Source organism: Castanea sativa, chromosome 8 (genome assembly GCF_040712315.1).
Source record: "Castanea sativa cultivar Marrone di Chiusa Pesio chromosome 8, ASM4071231v1".
Classification (NCBI taxonomy): domain Eukaryota; kingdom Viridiplantae; phylum Streptophyta; class Magnoliopsida; order Fagales; family Fagaceae; genus Castanea; species Castanea sativa.
Genome location: NC_134020.1, coordinates 42,122,058 through 42,144,268, shown reverse-complemented (window position 1 = coordinate 42,144,268; position 22,211 = coordinate 42,122,058). Strand labels below are relative to the sequence as shown.

Genomic DNA, 22,211 nt, shown 5'->3' with positions numbered 1-22,211 from the left:
ACTTGGGTTAGCTATCTAAACTTCTAAAGCATATGATCTTCTATGGTACCTCTATTATTTTTTTGATAGAATTTTCACGTTATTGTTTAATGTTATACAAGCTTTTAGCAAATTGTAACCCTTTTACTAACGGTCCAACATAACCAAAAAAAAAAAAAAAGGGTTATCACTTATCATGAGTCTTAACGAAACCTACTATCAAATTTGGCATAAGCATTACTTTATTCGAAACTGAAGTAACATGAAGTACACGTATTGTAGAATTTATCGAAATTTGCAATCATTTGTGGTGGTGGTGGGAAGTTAATTTCATTCAAACTGCTCTATTTTATCAATTTTTCTACATCATCTACTTCCAGCTAGGAACAATCTTTTTTTTAAGGTCATAATTTTAAGATATCAAAAATGGTCTCATAATTTTTTTTTCTTCTTTTTCAAATTTATCATTGGAGCCTTGCAGTTGATCCATCAACATCCCTTCCAATTTTCCAAATTATGGGACCAAAAGAATCCAATTCTTATTCAACATTAAGTAGCCAAGAGAAGTTGAGATAGAACAAACAAACAAACAGTACTTTCCAAATTTCCAACTAGCATTGAATTCCCTCAAAACAGTCCTCAGTGGCAAAGAAAAGACAAACACTTATTAAAAGGAAACAAGTACTTCCAGAAAATCTCATTTCTGAAGCAGACCATGAGAATATATACGACAAACAGATGAGATCATAAGGCCGGTGAAGCGTTCCACTCTTCCTGCATTAGAACAAAATAACCTATAAAATTTGCTTTACCTCAGAATCAGATAAATGTAATGTACAAATAAAATAAAGTATCCACAGCTGCCAAGTGAAACAAAACCCTGAAATGAAGGAAAGATAAGATAAAGTAATAGAAAATTAGACGCCCAATAATAGAAATGATCTAAACCAATCAAGTTCAACATCAGTGGACTCATGCACATGCTGGAGATCCTGAAAACACTTGCCACAAAAGGAACTCAAAAACAATGCAGGTGGTCCAGCTGGATGGGATCAAACCTTATGTGTGAGATGTTTCTTATCATAATTAGGTAAGGCCTATGAAGCATTGTCATCAAGTTTGTGATCGCGGGGATTTCCCGGTCGTGTTTCTTTCTTTATTAGTAAGTAACTCATGAACCTGATGGGTTTTGAAACCCAAACCAAACCATCAACCTTGTACTTAAAAGAAGAAAGAAATACCATTTAAACTAGAGCTTATTAGCCCAAGTAATATTTTAATTGTCTACTATCTAAGTATTACTACAAACACAAATACACCACCATGCAAGACTCCAATTCCTCTATTGGGTGCAAGTGCATCTAGATGTTAGTTCATCAAGGGTTGCCCTTGGACATGGCATTGCAATGCACACCAATACATGCATTTTTTTTTTAAAATGCCTCTTACATATATGCGCACACCAATATTTTTAAACATATGACGCCTCCATAAACATCAACCAAGGTTTTTGACACAAGTGCGTGTCTAGAACACAAGGCCACAACAGAAATGTAAAAATTGCCCAATTTTAACATCTTTATGTATAACCTCTATACTACATAGAATGTCTGACAAGAATTTTCCTCGTATTTTGATATTTAATATAGGGACATACTAAGAAAGCACATATTAAGAACACGACATTATGACAGTCCTACCAAAGTATTAATTTGCTTCAGCATTCCTTGAAATAACACATTTGTGTCATTAGTAATGTCCAATAAATAATCATAGCCTAGCCATGTTATGTCATGTCCAACATAGGCAGTTCACACATTTCCATATACAAAGATAAACAAGAATGCTCGGAAACATTAACTAGGGAGATTTATATAGTTCTTTTATATGCAGTACTGCATCATTCTACCAACATACTGGATGAACGGAAAGCACATGTTAATTGATTCCAAATTCAAACATATGTATTTGTTATTGTATGAATTACACATATTTCTCAGGTTGTTTAAGATCACAAATTCATATCATCTTGATTACATGATTTAGGCATGTTTACTGATGGACCAACGTGCATTAAACAACAAAAGCAATGACATACATACTCATCTTTGAAGTTTGAAGCACTTCCAAATAGATTTCACAAAAAAGACCTTTTTAAATTTTATATTAAAAAATGGAATTAACTTGGCCTTCAACACAATAAAACCTGCACATATTGCAGCTTGATGTTGTTTTTTGTTCATAAACAGATTTCACCTATCTTGATGGAATCCAACCCAGATGGAGGCAAATAGTCCAAATTTTGTATTTCATATAAAGATCTTTTCTTACAGTTTAAAGTAGTGAGTTTCTACCACTAGTCATGTTTGCACTACCAAAGGACTAGTCAAGTTATAGTTGGGACTATTGGTAATCACTTACATAGACTAGTTCAATCTAATAAACACCCGATGTAAAGACTCAACACTCGCCCGCATAACACACACATACATATCCAATCCAATCCACATAATCCGGTGGATATCACAATCCACTTAAATTTTTGACGTCCTTGTTAGGTCAGACATTTTGTTGTAGTGTCCTTCAGCCACATTGCCGTTACCCCACTTGGCTCTAATACAATTTGTCATGACTTAAGGAAAGCGCTAGCTACATCTACAGATATACCCCCCAAAGGACAGATCAAGTTCCAATTGAGGCTTATCTTAATCACCTATATAGCCCAATTTGACCTAGTAAACATTCGATGTGGAATTCAGCATGCCCACATAACATGCACTTATACAATCCAATTCGCATGATTTGAGGTAACATAATCTCCCCACTTAAATTCCTAACATGCTCGTCAGGTCCCACGTTGTGCTACAATACCCTTGAGCCACATGACATTACTAAATTAGCTTTGATATCATTTGTCACAACTCAAGTAAGTGCTAATCACATTTATGCTATACCCTATGAGTATCTAGTAAGCATCTAAGGTAGACTCAACACACATTGCACAACACATCTTAGCCTATCCAATCCAATCCACATAATCCAGGGTATCAAATCTACCCTAACATAATTGGCTTTTATATGCATCAGGACTATTCATTCAAGTATTATTATTCTCCAACTATGTTGCTCGCAATTTCTCTTTGCAATAAGTACAGGGATACAAATTTTTAACAGCTGACGTGGCTTGTTTCGACTAGTGCATTATAAAAGTGGTGTCCAGGACTCAAGGATAAGTTTTTGTGAAAGTGACATTGGTCCAATTACAACTCAATACCTTAGCAAGTTGTGAAAAAGGTTGTGTGATTGTCATTAACATTGCTCTTCCCTTTGTGCCACCCTCAATAATTTGCTTCACAAGTACGCTGGCATGTGTGCATCCACCATAATCATCATCTTGAGAGAGAGAGAGAGAGAGAGGAGGGTGGAGTGAAAAACTTCATTAGTTTGCAAATGCAAGCAAGGAATGAGAGAGATTGGACATACAATTTGCTCAGTGTGCCATGCCAATGCATTGGCAGGAAATAACATGAGTATCACCTTTTACTTCCATGTGTACTTGGGCTATGCCACTTTTTTTATTCAATGAATAAAATTTGTCACCAAGAAAAAAAAAAAGAGTATCACCTTTGCTAGAAATTTGTCTTGGGCTTCCCCCTCACATTCCACATTCCACATTCCACATTCTAGGGTCTTAAGTTGGCTCAATTTACCAACAGGTGCAAAGTCAAAAAGAAATCCAGGAAAGATAATAATAACATTTGACAGATCTAACCAAAGAAACTCACAGAGCAATTAACAAAGTCTATGATGACTTCCACGAATGAAAAGAAAAAAAATCATAAAATTTGCACCATATTTTGAACATCAAGCAATCAAAACCAATTATCATGCCATTCTTGCACCAACATAGTACTAATTAGGTGGTGGACCAATCTTTCCATTTGATCCAAGTGCTGATATTTAATACTCAAGTATAGTAGTTCTCCACATGATTTTTGTTATAGTTTGAAGATATAAAGTTCCTACATGGCATCCACTGTAAGTTGCCATATGGATACGCAGTAAATGTTATTTGTTGACTATAAAACTCACCCTAAATATTTTGGGCTACTAGTGTATAAGGTAAATCCAACAGGAGATCCAAGTTTAATCAAATGTGCATAGAAGAAAATCCTGAAATAATACCTGAAGTCAGGGTTCCATTATCTTAAGAAACAACAGCAATGTTTCCAATAGTTTTAAGGTCAAAGATCTCAATCCAATAGCCATCAGGATCCTTAATAAATGCTATCCCTTTCATTTTTCCTGCACCCAGTTCCACAGACTTAGGCAAGAAACTACAGTTTTATAAATATGTTCATTTATCCAATAGAACATATTTATGCATAATCAAAGAAAGAAGTTCGAGGAAAAAAATGAATCTTTTAATCCCTTTTTATAAAATTAGTACTGCCCACAATAGAATCAGACAATATTTATGCATAATGAATAACAAATTTAAACAAAATTTTGCTACCTATGATTGAAGATCAATAAGCTCATATATGCTAACATCTCCAGCGACATCTTTCTTCCACCCAAGGAACTAGAAGACTTTTATCTATCCTCACCAATTAACTCTTTTATTTTACTTATTTAGTTTTTCTAAATTATTTTCTTAACTCGTACAATACTTAAAACACTTTTAACTCTAGAAATATAAAACCCTATCAAAGGCTTTCAATATCCTGAGAAATAGTTGGAAACAGGGATATCTGGATCTCATGGGCTTTGGTAATGGAGGTACTCCCCTTAAAGATGCTATTTAGGAATGAGAAATCCAAGCTATATTCTTACATAGAGGAAAGGCTACACCAGTTTTATAAAGTAAACAATGACTGTTCTAAAGCTACACTCAAGTCAAAGCTATCCGGCTGTGAACAAGGGTCCTCAAGGAGGCATCACACCATGCTTAATATATTTTCTCACCAGCAATCCCCACCCATAATTTGAACTTGAGATGATAATGTATATAAATAAGTCAACATACCACGCTTAATAACTTTAGTAATATGATAGAGGTGTCTTACCATCATCCGGTTTCTTTACAAACTCCACTCCTAGACGTTCAAATCTTTCACATGCCTTGGATGTGTCATCAACAGTGATGCCAATATGTCCTAAAAAAAATAAGAAAGAAGTTAAATTTGAATATCATCCAGTATTGTTCCCCCAAAACTGGATAGATCTATATAAAAGAATATCATATTCTTCTAGAGTGCGCATGTGCGTGCATACAAGCACAAGTTGAACACCTTCAATGCACATAAATTATTTGCAGCCACAGAAAAATTAATTATAAATGTTGTTCAAAAATACTCAAAACTATTTGCATATGCAACAGTAAGAGACTGATATGAGGACTTGTGAGCAAGAAAGATAATGATGACCCCCATATCCATGAAAAGGCCCATCATATATATGTTTTTCCATATCTCTATGGCACCCATTAATTCGGCAGACTAAATCAATGGGCTTAATTGACCTGACAACCCCACATATGCAACAGATAAAGGGAAAGATGAACTTGGCAAAGATGGGCTATAAGTCAACCTCCACAGGTAGGACGGGAAAAACACATTTATCACAATCACATGTAATCAAATTGAACTTTGAGTTACATACCAAAGCCACGAGGTTCTGAATTCCCATTGTGGTATCCTTTGAATTCAGGATCACTTTCAGTACCCCAATTGCTGTACAAATTATTTGCAATTTAAGACACTATCAAGGGATATTGGTGTATAAAAGATGACATTGCACATAGAAATAGAATACATTGCACATAGTATTCTTACTGTGTTAGCTCAATTGTAGCCTTTTGACTGAAGGTCCAAACTGTTCTATCAACTGCATTACTAGGAGCTGATGTCGGATCCTACAGCAGGAAAAATATGTACATAAACTTCCAAATTGTTTAGTAAAGTGAGGAAATTATCTGAAAGCGACCTCAAGTTTTTGACACTTAACAGACTAAATGGGAAAATACAAATATATTTATCAAAAAAAGAGGAGATAGAGAATTCAAATGACACAATAATCAGATCACTAACACAATTCGTAGTGAAACAAAAATTAGGTTTCAAACATGATAAGCTGTGTCGATGTTCCAGCAGCCGTTAATGCATTAAGCAGAAAAAAAACCTTTGCAAATGCAATGTCATGTAATTTACCTCATAGCCCATAAAGTATAAGCTAAACTTCATTTCTGGAAAGTCCAATCTCTTAAGTAGCCTGAAATTTCCAAAAGTCATTATCAATTTCCAGTTTTGGACAACGTATGGTTACACAAATTTCTAGATCCACTGCAACATGCCAGAGATGAAATTTCCAGGTGACTGAATTGGTAAATTGGTTTAAAAACTTAAGGTAATTATGTAGCTCAATAAAAGGCATCTTATGAAATATGATATGAACATTTATGTGTGTATTATCATGGATCTAAACTCAAAGAAACTGCTAAGTATCTTAGAAACTGAGTCACCACAAATCAGCACCACCCATTAGACACTGTTCATTAGGGGTGAAAAGATAAAAATCAACCCCCTTTCCTGCCTCAAAATTCATCCTAGGAAGTTGCCTAAATCATATAATGTAACTTTATGTCTCATGGGTGGCACTATGTCTATGAGTTTCTCAAATTCCCAACCCACAGTTGTCAACAATGCTAGAAACACAAAACTTTTCACAGCTTGCTAAGGTGAAAATCAACTCACTCTTACATGGGCTTACTACTGGCAAGTGGCACCAATCACAACATGCGATGCCAGCATTTGTGAAAAAAATTGTAAGATTTTGTATCACTAGATTTATTGCTGTATAATTCAATACTAGTCCCAAAAAATATTGCAATGAAAGACCGCAAGAAATGAAATGACGCAATTGAATAGTCACTTTGGTTGATAGTTTGATACAAGCCCTCTAAAATATGCCTTGGCTGTTAATAGCCATTAGAGATTGAAAAGTCTCCTTTCCCACATTTTCCTCCTGAATTCTGTAGAATTTGCACATTCTATAACTGTCTCGCTCGAGCAACCATCGAGCAAGCCCTTGCTCAAGCTCACTTGACCTGCCTGCATTTCCCCTACCCTCGCTCAAGTGGGCTCGCTGAAGTATTATTTTAAACCTTGGTTTAGTATTCTGGAAATTCCGTTTCCTAAACAACACTATGCTTGCATTTTGGCTTAGCTCAAGTGGGCCTTGAGCTAGTTTGAGCAAACCACCAAAACTCAGTTTTCTATTTTATTTCTCTTAATTCTTTTAATTCCAAAGTAAGATTACGCATATATTATAACCTACATTTGAAGTTACATATGATGTGGGCAGGTTATGCAAGGCCTTGGTCTAAATGAAAAGGGTGACTTGCAAGACTACATGCCATTGGCTGGCAGCAACACTATCGGCTCTTATCATCGGATTGGCTTGCAACTAACTACGCTCCTCGCTTATGCTTTAACTATCTTTGTTACAAATACAAGATTGCTAATTGTTAGAAAATCTAAATTCTAAAGTACTAGAATACACAAGGCAGCTAGTTCAGATGCACTGCATCAGTATTTACCTATATATACAACAAAAAATGTGGACTACATAGTAAAAGAGAAATTCAGTCAGCTTACATAAAAGAAAATGGCATCAAACATGTCTAAAAATTGCAACATAACCCAACCAGGTTAGAATTACAAATAAGTGCAGCTTAGTCCCATAGACAAAGTATAAATTATACCATAACCAAAAGCCATATTTCAAATTACAGAAAAAAGAAGTACAACTTACGACATGCCCAAGACGCGAGAATAGAAGTCAAGGCTCACTTTGGGATCCTTAATCCGATACATCTACAATAAAATAAAATAAAACCCACAATTTTAAAGTAAACATAGATTATCATGTACATGAGGAATCTATTTTTTTTAAAAAGCTTATAATTATAGATTACAGTTTGTTGCATGAAGTAGCTCTTAGTAGCTTCATCTGGGTTTGCCTGAAGGCCTGGATTGTTGGCTGGTGATTCTTTCGCTTCCGAAGCCATTGAGAACAATCGGTACCGATTCAGACCCTGCATTTTTATAACAGTAATTAATTAGATAATATCATCAAACATAGAAAATAGATAATAGAAATGGGAGTGGGAGGTGAAGATTCAAAATAGAAACTTGGGTTTGATTGGATTTGAACCTTATTGGGTTTGGGGCTGAGCAAAAATGGGAGTGAAGAAGATTGTGAAAAATAAAAAGTTATGGGTCTAATGGTTATGGTATTCGTGGTCAATCGGAGAAGAGAAAGGCGAGATACAATGCTCGTCACTGAAGAACAGGCCATGGTCTCTCTCTCTCTCTCTATATATATATATATATATATAGTTACACTAATTTTATAGTGTGTGAGTGAGAGAATTTGAGAAACAAAAAAAAAAAAAAAAAAAGAGTGAGAGATTTTTACCTTTCTGTTTTCTAGGACTGGAGTGGTTACTAAAAACTTTGTTTGGGTCTTATGTAATGTAGTTGTGTCCGACGAGAGACGAAACACACTCAGACTGACACGTGGCTGAGTTCCACCACACCACTTTGCAATTTGCTATAAAAATAAAATGCATCTCTTTCTATCTTTTTCTTTGAGGCTCACTTGCCTCTCTCTGTCTTTAATAGTGGGCTAGGCTAAAGGCTGGACCCAACACAGCCCAAGTTCCTCGGAGGGATATGCTATGCTCAACTTGACTTAATACATTTTTATTTGACGTAAATTTTGATAAATTTACAATTATATTACATTTTTTATATTTGTAAATTTAAAAAATAATAATAATAATAACTATGTCATTAATTAATGGTTTAAATTGCAAGTTTTTGTAATTTAAAATTATGCATAAAAAAATATATTTATGAATTATATCATAAATAACATCTGATTAACACAAAATTTTACATGTTTTAAAAGTTAAAAAACTTAAAATCTAATGATTACATTTTCAAAATATGCAGTAATAATTTTTTTTTAAAAGAAAGTAGTAGTCTTAACTATAAGTAAATTTGTAGCTAAACTTTGTCATTTCACATATACTACTCCTTATAAAAACTAGATAATACCACAAAACTACAAAAATTGTTGATAAATACAATAGAATTTCGTCTCTCGGCCCACTTTCCTCTCTATGCTAAGACCTTAGCCTAGCTTAGTTAGCCTTTCCGTAATCCAATCTAATCTAATTTTGGTTTGGGAAATTTTTATAGGATTAAAAAAATTAGCGTTTTTCATTAATGGGGTTATGCTAAAAACATATCACAAAAGGTTTGAGATCATTGATGGGGTTTCCAGTTCCCAAACCTTTGAAAAATCAATATAAAATGCATATTTAGCAAGCTCCAATCGCTCCCTTGTTAGCTTCTGTTAAGGTGAGCTATTATTCACAGAGAGAAAATTCTTATTACTTCTCAAAAACACGTTACATAAGGTGTGAGATCATTGGTGGGGTTTCCCCTTCCCAGACCTTTTGAGTATCAATACAAAATGCATATTTAACAAGCTTAATTGCTCCCTTGTTTAGCTTTTGTCGAGGTGGGCTGTTATTCAAAGATTTTTTTTTTTTTTTTTTTAATTCCTTGCATACCATTGCAGTTTAGAGCTAGTAATTCATATCAATTATTAAAAAAAAAAACTTGTATTTCATAAAATAATTGTTGAGATCCAAAATATGCAACAAGAAGGTCTAGCCTATGGAGAAAAAGATGGACGTGGGCCTTAGAGAAGGGAGACCCAGTCCATGGAGTTGAAGAGGGATGTGGGCCTTGGAAGAATCAAAAGGCCCAATAAAAAGGGCCTTACAAGAGAAAAAGAAGAAGGTAGGATTGGAAGAGAAGGCCCCAAAGTGCAAATGACTTTAGATTAGCCAGAGAGCGAGTCCTTGAAAAAACCCACATTTATAACAGAGAAGCCCCAAAAATGGTGCAAATGACTTGAGATTAGCCTAAGAGTGGGTCATGTGCACCATCGAAGAAAAAAGGCCACCAAAATCAAGTTCCTTGATCAAAGAAGAAACATGAAATAAAAGGAAGGATATTCAGAGACTTTCTAAGTTCACCTATCGTGAAGGAAAATCTATGCTATTTTCAGGAAAATGCCCAATAAGGAAAAGTCAACATCAAGACCACATAACCTTCGAAATGTCCATTTTTAAGCCTTATGAGAAGGTTTTGCCTCGTTGACCCAGAGGAGGAGCTAGCTTGCCCAAAGAGATGCCTTGACACTTTCAGACATAGGTTCCCAAGGAAATGAACAGTCATCAAAACTTTAGACAAAGGATATCAACTCCATTACCAAGGAAATAGAGGAAGAAAATAGTAACTCCAAGCTTTCCAAGATCATTATAAAAGGAAAGGAAGGAAGCCATGAAGAGAGGCCAAGAAGCACAAAAGAAGAAGAAAGTATACACACAGTAAAGGCTTAGAATATTCAAAAGGGAGCTTTAGGGTTTACGTTGAGTTCATTGAGCGAATAAAAGCATTGTAAGAGTTCCTTTAGTAATATTTAGGGAGCCACTTAGATCCAAGGGCTCAAATCTCATAAAGTCTTGCAAACCCAAAAGGGATTAACCAAGTCTGGGACCTTGGAGGCTTATTGGGCTTTGTGGAGCACCCTTACAATATGGGACATTGGGACTAATTGTATTCCAATGCTTGACTTAGTTAATAAAGCCCCTTGAAGTACTTTGCACTTGTCTACGTTACTATTTAATTTATTTCCTTATTCATATGTTGTGCACTTGCTGATATATTTAGTCTACATATTTGCTTGTTATGTAGTTGTTTTGACTTATGCACAAATCAATTCGTAGAACGGCCCAAAAAGATTGCATGAACCGAGCCCAATTCACCCATCCAATACTAATGTTTACTTCAAGCTCCCCTTTTCAGTGACCCTGGAATTTATATTGGGTTTGGGCCAAAAGAACTGTCCTAAAAAGGACCTCCCAATAATTAATCATAAAGGGCACTAATAAAAGAACTAAAATATTACTAAATATTATCAATATAATTAAATATTATCAATATAAAAATAAAATCCAAATATGAAAGAACTAAAATAAAATTTTGAAACATAAATAATCAAAATAAAAATAATTTCAAACTTTTAAGGACAATATATTTTAGTTACAAGATGTATCACATGATTAATGTGAAACAAGTGCCGATTACCTATCGCATTTACTATTTCTTCCTGTGCATGTTGTACAAACTACTAATTACAAACTCCAAAACCATATCATCATTCAAAACCACCTTCACTCTTACAACACGACACATTGCGACATCAATGTCATAATATACTTTGTCCCATCATAGAAAATCCAAAATCATTGAAAATTGTTTCCTTCTTCTTTTAAGTTGTGTCTATTTGGCATGATTAATTTTATCAACTTATTTTACAATTTAATTTATTTTTACTACTATTTATAGGTTTCATTAGAATTTTTGGTACTATTCATAGATCCCATTATATCATTTCAACTAACTTTTACCTTTATCTACACTATTTTCAGCAAAAAGTTTTCATCTAATAAAATAATGATTATCATGTTTTTTTTTCTTTTTTATTTTTTGATGAATTTATCATATGCCCCCTTTTGCACACACTCGTGTAAAATTGTGATTTTCCCATACTAACATACTAGTAATACTAAGAGCATTCTCATTAGCAATTGTAAATGGTATATGTAGGGAAAATTTAGCATAAATGTACAAAAAGAGCCTAACACCCGAACTTGTAAAATCTTACAATTGCAAATTTTTTTGCAATTGTGCAACAGTGCCATCCTAAATGTAGGATGACACTATAGCACTTTAGTAATAATTATAATATAATTTAATTGATAAAGTGGAAGAGAGTTGGGGAGAAGAAAGAGAGAGAGTTGTATTAGAATATATTATATTATTTTAGTGGGTACTATATATTATCTTAATGAGTAGAATAAGAAAATAAAAGTTGGGATGTTTGGTGTTGTGGGGAGTAAAAAGACTCTGGTGGGCCATTGGGCCATGCTAAGGAAGATTGACCTGCTCTTGGGTTTAGAACTTGTTAGTACTACGAGTCGGCCCATACGCCGAGGATCCGAGGGTCCAGCCGAGGGTGATTTTCCTCTCGGACGGACACCGGAGAATCCGGGACTTCATTGTAAAGGTTAGGGAACGACACGGTGAAGACCAATGGTTAAAGGGGGGGAACCCTTGAATGTCCTAGAAGCACCGATGTTAGAGAAATACCAAAGATAAAGACTGCCACATCCACATTAAAGACCCTACACCTACCACCCTGGCCGCATTAATGGGGAAGTGACACCTGAACAGTGGAAGGGAAACTTCTGGTTACTATTCAAAGGCACTGAGAAAAGAAATATCTAGGCTAAGGGGGAGTTGGGGCAACACGTGTACAAAGTATCAAAAAGAGGAGTATTTAAGAAGAAACCTAGAATAGGAATGGGGGCCCTTCCTTTTTTAATCTAAAAGAAAAAGAAAAAAGAGAAAGAGATAATATAAGAACAGCTCTCGGCTTACGTCCGAGCAGGTTGATTTACAATATTCTTTGTTGTTTTCAAGTGTTTGTAATCTTTGGCTTGTCATTGAATCCTCAGACACTTCTAACTTGGGTTTCAAGCCCACACTCTACAAATTCATATTGTTTAAGGCTCATTGGGCCTGAGCTCGTAACTGTTCTTGGGGTCAGGTGCAATTGTGCACTTACAGGTGTATTATAAAATGGTATGATATAATTGATAAAATAGTTTTTTGAGATGGTAAAATAAGATAAAATGACATTTTTCATTGTGGATGCTTTAATATGTTACTTAGCAACAATGAACACCCCCATACTATAAGTGGGCCAGTTACACTTATTTCGAAATATGAACTTTCTCTTTTATTTAAACTCTTCACTCTTGCCAACATTTTGTAAACTTATACTTTACCAATTCCAAAACCTTAGAAATTCCACACAAACCATTAGTCATTACATGTTCTTATGAATAACTAATAACATTTTCATTTTCAAATATATAGTTAACACTTCTTCTATAAATAATCTATATAATATCTAAAAGTTAAAGTATAATATTTTTTGTTATTACGTTTCTATTGAGCCACCTTAGCAGTTATATCATCATTTCTTCAAAAAAAAAAAGTATATAAATATTAATGTATGCAATAATGTATTATGCTTTTTCTCATTCTCGAAACTAATTATAACTTATCAATCATAATAGAAGTATCACTTTTCCACTACTATGACTTTACATATTCTTGAACATATATGTAACTTATAATAGAAGATACATTTAATAAATAAAAAAAACCTTGGACGGAGACACCATTTATTTATATATAGTTTATATTCACCAAAAAAATCTATTTTCACCACTTTATTCATATTTGTATTCTAATATGGCATTTAAGGCCAAGTTGAAGGGTTCAATTCCACTTTTACTTAGTGTCCATTTGGAAACAACTTATCTAACTTTTTTATAAAAACTTATTCTGAAAGTATGCTAAAATATACTTGTACCTTGAAAAAATAAAAAAATGTTGAAAAAAGTGAGGTTTTAAAAAACTGTACATAAAAACTAAAAGCTAAAAGCTGAAGCTGATGCCAAACAGACTCTTAGAGAATCATATGTCATTTTCATTAACCGTAAGAGATAGAGATAATAAAGATCTTAAAAAGGGTTTTTCCCCCCTTTCTTTTTCTTTTTGTAGAAAATATTACATGCACATGGTTTTCCAGCATATATATTTTTTGTGATGTACCAACTTTCTCTATATGGTACCAAGTTCAACTTGAATAAATCCTTCAACAACCAAATAGAATCACAGACAAATGCACAATAATTTAGTTACAAATATTAATGTGATAACAAATCCAATTGATGTTATTTCAACAACCACTTCTATCACATTGGAATACATTACTTATCACATGTTATAGTTTTACCTCATTTTATTATTATAATTATTAATAATTTTTTGACTTATGTTTACAAATTATGGTTTGGAATTCAGTCAACTTCGGTCCAATGCGATCCAATCAGTCCATTTTGGTCCACTACAGTGTACTTAAGATTGTGAAAAACACAAGTTTGGATTGAGACTACTATGGGAATGTTGGGTTTATATCAACAATTTATTTTTTTGATAAAGTAAAAGGAACAATATACAGATCTAAGAATAAGCAATAACACAAATAAATGTACAAGACAAAAGTAATAAACAAATATTGAATATATATATATAAAGAGAAATCTGCAAATAATTAAAAACTCACAGACCAAATGCGTGAATAATGAACAATTCAGATCAAGTCTTGTATTTGATATAATTTCCTTAAAGCAGATTTCTTCTCTCACACAATCACTGTGGTGCTTTGAGACTCACGGACGTCTGCCTCTCAGGATAAAATGATCTACAACACAAAAATAAAGCACACAAGGTCATACTCTGCGAACTAATCAACGTCTCTTTCTCTCTCTTTGACACAAAATGAATGCACAAAATATTCTCATTGGGAGTTTTTTTTTTTTTTTTTCTAAAAAAGTCGTTTATATGAATGAGGGATTATGTCAAAATTATACGTTACTGAACAGACAATCTATTTCAGTAAAAACTGCTGTGTACAGACTAACTGACTCAACAAATTAAAATAATAAAATATTATTATTTGGACAAGTAGGCCCAGTTCACATATGCCAAAGCTCAACCCAATGTCCAACTCATGAGCAAATAAACTCATATATTATCTAATTCCTTTTCTATTTGGAACTCAGGATTTTATCACTTTTAATGACATCTTCAAGTGAACATAGAAATATCAGTTTCTTATTCACTCCATGCTATTTTTCCAACAAGGAAAGCAAAACAATGAGAATTTTTTTGTTCAAATGGGCAGCAATTTCAAATGCAGAAGCAAAAGCTAGTGCCTAACAAAATGCTGAATCCGAAATTTGAGGAGAAGTAATTTTCTTTCCCTTACTCTTAACCACATGTTAAAACTTTGTTGCAATAGATAATGTTACTTACAATAACTAGTTGGAACTAAGAATTTGTCATGCCTTCTTGCAACTTTGTTAAGGGTAGAGATTATGATCCAGATCGTGAACTGGCTGAGAAGAGAAAGTTGCAGAAACAAGTAAAACATGAAGCTAAGGGGGCAGCTCGTGAGTTGCAGAAAGACGCATTTTTCTTACTTGAGGTTAAGGAAAAAGAAGAGCACTATGGGAAAAAGAAAGAGCAGAGAAGTATGAGAAGACATTAGCTTTCCTTCAAGAACAAGAACATGGTATAATATCTGGACAATTAGGAAAAGGCAGGAATAGGGTAAAATGAAGCTGACTTCTGAATCTTGTATTACATGCTATCATTATTTAGGGGGTGTTTAGGTATACATAATATTCTTGGAATTGAAGCCTTGGAATTGGAATTGAAGGCGCAATTTTGATTTAGTTGTATTACTATTGTTAACTTAAGAAATTATAAGCAAGTTTTTCCCTTCTCATATTGATTTCATTGTATTATTATTGTTAACTTAAGAAATTATAAGCAAGTTACATCCATCGCTGCCATCTCCTCTTAAACAATTAAGAGTTCAAGAAAGAATGACCTCCTCAATCAATTCTTCTGACCTCTAGAGAACGAAAACAATAAGTTTAGTGATAAAACAAGACTCACTAACTAAAGCAATTAGATGACCATTAGAAAGTCAAATCTATGCAAGGAAGATTTATCTTTAATCAGCTTGCAGATGTAGTAGCAGAATCACATTCGAGTCAAACTTATGCAGAAAGGAGGACAAAAAGAAAAGTGCCACTAACTAAAGCAACTAGATGACCATTGCAAAGTAAAATCAGGTAGATTTCTAGTGTTAAGTTTTATTCATCAAAAAGTCAAATAAGGTAGATGCCTCTCTAATTTTCTCTACAAGATCATATTTCCTTCTTTAAAAAACTAAAGCTAATCAGTATCTAAAAGATTTCAAGGCCTTCAAAATTTGTTAGGCTTAAATATAAGTTTAGTTTTACTATGTGAAGCAGTGCAAACTTCTATTTTGCACAACCCAGATGCTTATTATTTTTCTTTAAAATGAAATACAATAGATTTATTCTCTTCAAATTTGTCTCTTTTCCTTAGTTCCATAGCGAAGTTGTCAAAATTTCTGAAAGCATAGAAGCAAAACAAAGAACAATCCAAGTTCAGTAAAAAAATTTTGTTTAATAAAAGCAAGGTTACAAAAGAACATATACCTTACAAATGAAATCACAAAGTAGCATAGTAGTTGACTTTGGAAATAGGCCATTATGAAGTTCCATATGAGGAATTTGGTAAAAAAAAATTGCTACATTTGTAATACCAAGATCTTTGGCATACTTAGGCATATCAAAAACAGTAAAAGTGTCAAGATCAACATCTGAGACCCTTGATTTAGTCCCTCTAGCATATTCAACATGTGTATCACTATGTGTAATGAATACCCCTCCATGATGTATAGACATATCAAATGGTTGATCCATATTCAAAGCCTTGCACACACATATAAATGCATTACTAAAATATTACATTTAATTAATAAAATATAATTCACATACATGTATACAAGAGGCATTACTATAATATAACATTTAATTAACACATTACTAACATTACCATCTTCTTTCAATGGACACAAGCCATTATTAAAATAAATATAATACCATATGCAGACAAGAACTATAAAGCAAAACACATGGACCATTTAGTTGGACTACAACCATTCCACGTAGTCAATTTATCAAGTAAAAATGTGCATTATTTTACACCATTTGATACACACAACTCATCATCACAGGTTGACCCACCAAAATTAAATATCAATAAAGTAACCAGTTCCAAACAAAACACAACCAAATATATCATAAACCATTGACAACAAATTGCTACGAAAATCCTTTAAAAAATTCGTCCCAATCAATAATATCAAAGTGCTACAAAAACCCAAAAAAAATTAAACTAAAGAGAAACAAACTCCAACATAAACACACTCAGAGTTCCAATAGCAAAGTAAATGAGTTTAAATCACACACACATAGAGAGTTCTAGCAACAAATCCATCACCCAAAAAATTTAACAAAAACTACAAACATTCTATGCATCTAGCAACAAAATCCCAAACAAAAAAAAATTGAACAAAAACAAACCCAAACAACAAAAGCCCCAGCAAACCCAATAAAAAAAACCCAAAATTCCAATCCAGCAATGGCAAGAAAAATCCAAAAAGAGAGGGAGAAAGATAGCCATAGAGAATTTTTGGTCGTACCTATCACCATCGTTGCTGCCGCCTTGGAGCTAACTTGGAGCCTTTGATGAACTTACTCGCATTTGGGTTCACAATGCAAGAAGCTGGTTGCAGAGTTGATGTGGTGGTTTGGGTTCATAAGGGTTAGGAAGGCAAGGGTTGGGTTTGTGGGTTAGGGAGCTAAAGGCTGGGTTCGTGGGTTTAGATTTAGGATTTTGAGATTTTTTGTTTGGGGAAACAATGTCATAACAGAATTTTTTTGTTTTCTCTATGGGCAAAATGGCGCGTTTTGCATGTGTCAGGTCATTACTTCATTTTCATTGAAACTATGTTGTTTTGGGGCTTATTTGGAAAAAAAAAACACACACACACACACACATCAGCAAGATGACATGGTAGTTAGCATCAGAAACTAACTATGAGTGATTTGCTAACGGAACCAACCGTTGGAGTGTAAAATCAAAGTTTCGAAACGTTGGGGTGTAAAATCCAATCACCCCCAAATGTTAGGGGTGTACTTTGCAATTTACCCTTATAGTTAATACTAATTATTGTGTGTATGATTATTTTTGCTAAAACTATTATTATTATTATTATTATTATTATTATTATTATTATTATTATTATTATTATTATTACAAATTTTGTTTGATAAATTCTTTATTTGAGTTTCTTTCAATTTCATTATGAAATACAAGTATTGTAAGTTATATTTAATATTTAGCATAAAAAACTGTAGTAGTCACTATATATTAATTTTATTAGTTTTTATTTAAGATTATATTTTTTCAGAAGATATTTATAATTAACTGATTGTGGTTTTTTTGTTCTTCCTTTCTATTTTTGCAAGTATCACTTTATAATTCCTACATTTCTTCACTTCGTATTGCAATTGTAGTAAGCTTCTCGGCTCCCAAATTTAATTGGAAATTATTTTCTTAGTCTGTAATTTTTATATAGATGGTTTGTCAAAAATATACCTTTAGATATTGTAATTTTTTAATCTCAGTATTTATATATTGAAGATATTGTGAAAATGCATATTCACTTACACTATAGTTTATATTATGTGTGTATGAATTTAAGAATATGTAATTAGGGTTGATTCCATTCCAATTATGAGTATGAGTACGATTATGATTAATTTCTTATATTCTATTTAATTTAGGGTTGACCTAGATCTTAATAGTATTTTATTGTCAATTTATTAATATCATAGAGGTTATCTCAGTTAAAAAAAAAGGTTGATTTAGTTTGATTTATGGACATTTTCCTACTAATATAGAGATAATGGATGTTGCATGGTTTAACTTATTGTAGCATTTAATGTAGGATATATTTGACATGGAGTCTGGGTCATTCGATCCTTCTCTGCTAATCCAACAACAAATCATATCTCCAATGATGCAATGGAAGGCAATGTACGTTGCAAGATCAACATGAAAGTACGTTGCGAGATCAACATGAATATATGTTGCTGGTAAGTCACAGGATGAAGATGACATTGAAAAGGAAATCTACACCAAATAGTAAGTTTGAATCTTCTCTGTTTATATGAAGCACGGATGCTACTCCATCACATAGATCTTCAAATATAACACCTCGGCTTAATGGAAGCATAGAAGAAAGCGGCCCTTTGTAATAAATCTCATTTTTGCCATGTTTGATTATTCCGCCAGAATGGATGAGAAAAATGAACAACTTTTTTGCCATTCACACTAAAACATAACAATAGTATTAGTATATTAAAACTACATAACCATTAAAATGCAATACAAGAAGGTAATCCATTAAATATTCAATGTTTAAATAGCTAGAGCTGAGAGAATTCTATTAAAGAGGTTTGGTTCATTGATAATTTATTATTGTCCATCATAGTAGTTTAAATTATTTTTTGTTTCCTTTTTTTTTAAGTAACTTACCATAACATTAACATTTAAAAGGATTTGTAATGGGTTAAGTTAATTATTTTATGTAGCTCTTCATTTTCCTTCTTCTAAAGCAATACAGATTATAGTATTCTCATGCATCCATACGATAATAGATAAATATTTCTAGTATGTACAATTTTCGTTATTATTATTATTATACCTAAAAATTAGATTTTTGATTTATGAGCACATACTAGCCTTTCTTTTTTTGGGTTTTCTTATAGCATACACATTTATACACATTTATTTATGTCAATTTTGAAATATATTTTTGCTATATGAAATTTTAGGCAAGAATTCATGGACAAATAATTTAAAACATATTATACAATTCAGTTCATGTTGCAAAACATATAATACAAAAACAAGTTTTTCATGAAGAAATAATTTAACAAAAACAAGATTTTCATGCTTAGCCATGTCCCTAAAACATATCAACATGAATATTATAAAAAGAAAAGTAACTACTTAAGAGATGTAACTCACCTTGTAAGAGATAAAAAATGGATAAATATTTGCAAGTGTTGTTCCTTATAGTTGTTTGTAGAATGTATGACACGCATGAATTAAAAATGGTTGATAGAATTATGGGGGGAATAAGAGTGGAGAGGAAGGTTGATAGAATTTTTAGGAGAAAAAGAGTGGAGAATAAGAACCGTGGTAACATTAGTAGCATTAGTGTTGTTTAAATAGGATGCAAGTTCTATATAAGTTAAATTCTTAGATTTTAAACTATATAACTAGATACACCAATTGACCAAATACAACACAACACAGACCAAGATGGGACACTCTGATACAAACAAATTACTTAATTATAAACATGTATTCATTTTTACTTTTGTTTTGTTAGTGTGTTAGCAAAGAATTTTTGCAAAGAATTAAACACAAGAATCTTATTTCTTTGTTTCATAGGCAAATCATGCAAAGAATCTCTATTTCATTTTTTTTTTTACAGTGTGCACATCAATCATCTTTTCCTTCCTTAATTTTCTTTCTTCGGGGGATGCATTGATAAGTTTTGCAACATATTCACATATTAGCACTAGCACAAAAAAAGAATCTACGTACTTTTTTTGTTGAGAATAAGAATTAATGTACTTGAATCTATATTTATTTGTTTCATAGGGCAAATCATGCAAAAAAACTATAGTTGTTACTTTTACAGGGTGAAGTGAAAGAACATGACATACTGGCATAAACCAAACTGTTTCGGTCAAAAAAACTACTAGCATACGGAAAGAATAAGAATATGTGTACTTTTTTAAGAATAAGAATCTATGTTGCAAAATATTTTTTTTAACCTAACTGTTCTCTCTTCTCTCTCTCTCTCTCTCCTCCAATTTTTGGCAACTCCATTGCCACTATTCTTTTTTTCCCCCTCCCATTTTCGGCAATTCCATTTCCACAACTCAAATTATCTTTTTCCTTTTTTTTTTTTCAATTTCGGCAACTTAGTTGTCACAATTCCTTTTTATCCTCCAATTTTCTGCCTAAATCATTTTTTCTCTCTCATCTTTACTCAAATTTCGGCAACTTGGTTGCCACAATTAATTTTTTCTCTCTCCTTTTTCCTCACCTACAATTTCGGCAACTTTCTTGCCACAATTGCTTTTTTCCTTTCCAGCACTTCTCTCCTTCGAGCATTTCATTTGGGCAGGTTGATTTGGGTAGCAGAAATTTCGTTAACCTCATTACCAAAACTCAAATTTTTTCTCACTCCAACTATCACATTATTTTTCTCTCTTCTCTCATACTTTTTGTTAGAATTTTGATAACGGTGTTGCTGAAATTTACTTTTTTCCTTATTTTTTCAAATAACTTTCGATTGTTTTCATATCCCAAATAAACTCACATTTTTGTAATATTAAGCCAAAAACTCTCAATCTCCTCAGTCCTCAACAATATAATACACCTCTCTGTCTGTGCCTCAATGTCACTGTTCGATCTGGAAACTACAAATATTAGTTTCTTTTTTAATTATTTTGTTTTGTTTTTTTGTTATTGTTTTTAATATTTCATCTCCGTAGAAATGAAAAAGAAAAACCAAAGGCAATAAGCCAGCAATAATAACTAATCTATATTCTATAGTAAAGCAAAACTAAGCTCGCCTTGTGGTCCCCAATAGGCTATAGATTAGTCCTATGACAGTTTCTCTTTCAATTACGCCACCATTTATGTCTGCATTTATATTGACTTTGAAGCCACATTCACTCCTTCGATCCAACACGAAACATTTCCACCTCCTTATCATCATCCGTCTTGTCCTTGCAGAGAAAAGTCCTAAAATACTAACTAATGTTGTAAGACAAATAATTAACGATTCATTTATAAAAAATTATTAAAAAAAAACAAATAATAATTGATGATGCCGAAAATATCACCAGTGAGTTGCAAGCGCTCCTCGAACGAAAGCAATATCTGCAAAAAGAAAGCAAAGGACCTAAAAGAGAGCACCGGTGTGGTGTCGGCCAAATACCCTCCGAAGGTCAAGTTAGAATCTCCTTCCTTTAACCCTAGAGTGCCAGAGTTAAGAATATTATGCGTACCTTCATACCTAGGGTTTCTGGGGTATTTATATTGAGTAGAATTACCTTTCTTTTAGGATACAACTTCCTTCTCAAGTTCCTTTCCATATAGGGGTCTTCCCAAACGTGCGTCGCAAGAAGTCCAAATATACACGTTTACGTGGGGATAAAGCAAAAGCTTATCTGAAATATATCAAACGACGTGCCACGTGGCATCCATAATTAATTTATACAAGACGGACATTCGGACAACACCCAGCCAGTCGCCATTTGGGTTACTCGCTGGTGTCGATCCGTCCTCCTTGTCTCCATCCACTTACTATTTTTATCCCCTTCGTTGCCCCCGCCCGGTCCTTGGATCGTCCTTATAATCGACGGATCCATGGAATGACTAAAAGCAATGTATTAAATGGGGACGGCCTTGGCA

At 33.2% G+C, this 22,211-nt stretch overlaps 1 protein-coding gene across 3 annotated transcripts; it reads right to left on the bottom strand.

The window, feature by feature from the left end:
* Positions 1-496: 496 nt before the first annotated feature.
* On the bottom strand, positions 497-8,483 carry LOC142607829 (lactoylglutathione lyase). Of its 3 annotated transcripts, none has more exons than XM_075779469.1 (9): positions 8,461-8,483; positions 7,958-8,077; positions 7,795-7,856; positions 6,192-6,252; positions 5,817-5,896; positions 5,644-5,714; positions 5,049-5,138; positions 4,165-4,284; positions 497-753 (listed from the first exon to the last, which is right to left on the bottom strand). In XM_075779469.1, the coding sequence occupies exons 2-8, from the start codon at positions 8,048-8,050 to the stop codon at positions 4,187-4,189; spliced, it is 555 nt and encodes a 184-aa protein (XP_075635584.1). In that variant the 5' UTR covers positions 8,051-8,077; positions 8,461-8,483; the 3' UTR covers positions 497-753; positions 4,165-4,186. The 3 variants fall into 3 exon arrangements, with proteins under 3 accessions (XP_075635584.1, XP_075635582.1, XP_075635583.1); XM_075779467.1 differs by lacking the exon at positions 8,461-8,483 and adding an exon at positions 8,197-8,460; XM_075779468.1 differs by lacking the exons at positions 497-753; positions 8,461-8,483 and adding exons at positions 3,253-3,372; positions 8,197-8,360.
* Between the last annotated feature and the right edge of the window lie 13,728 nt (positions 8,484-22,211).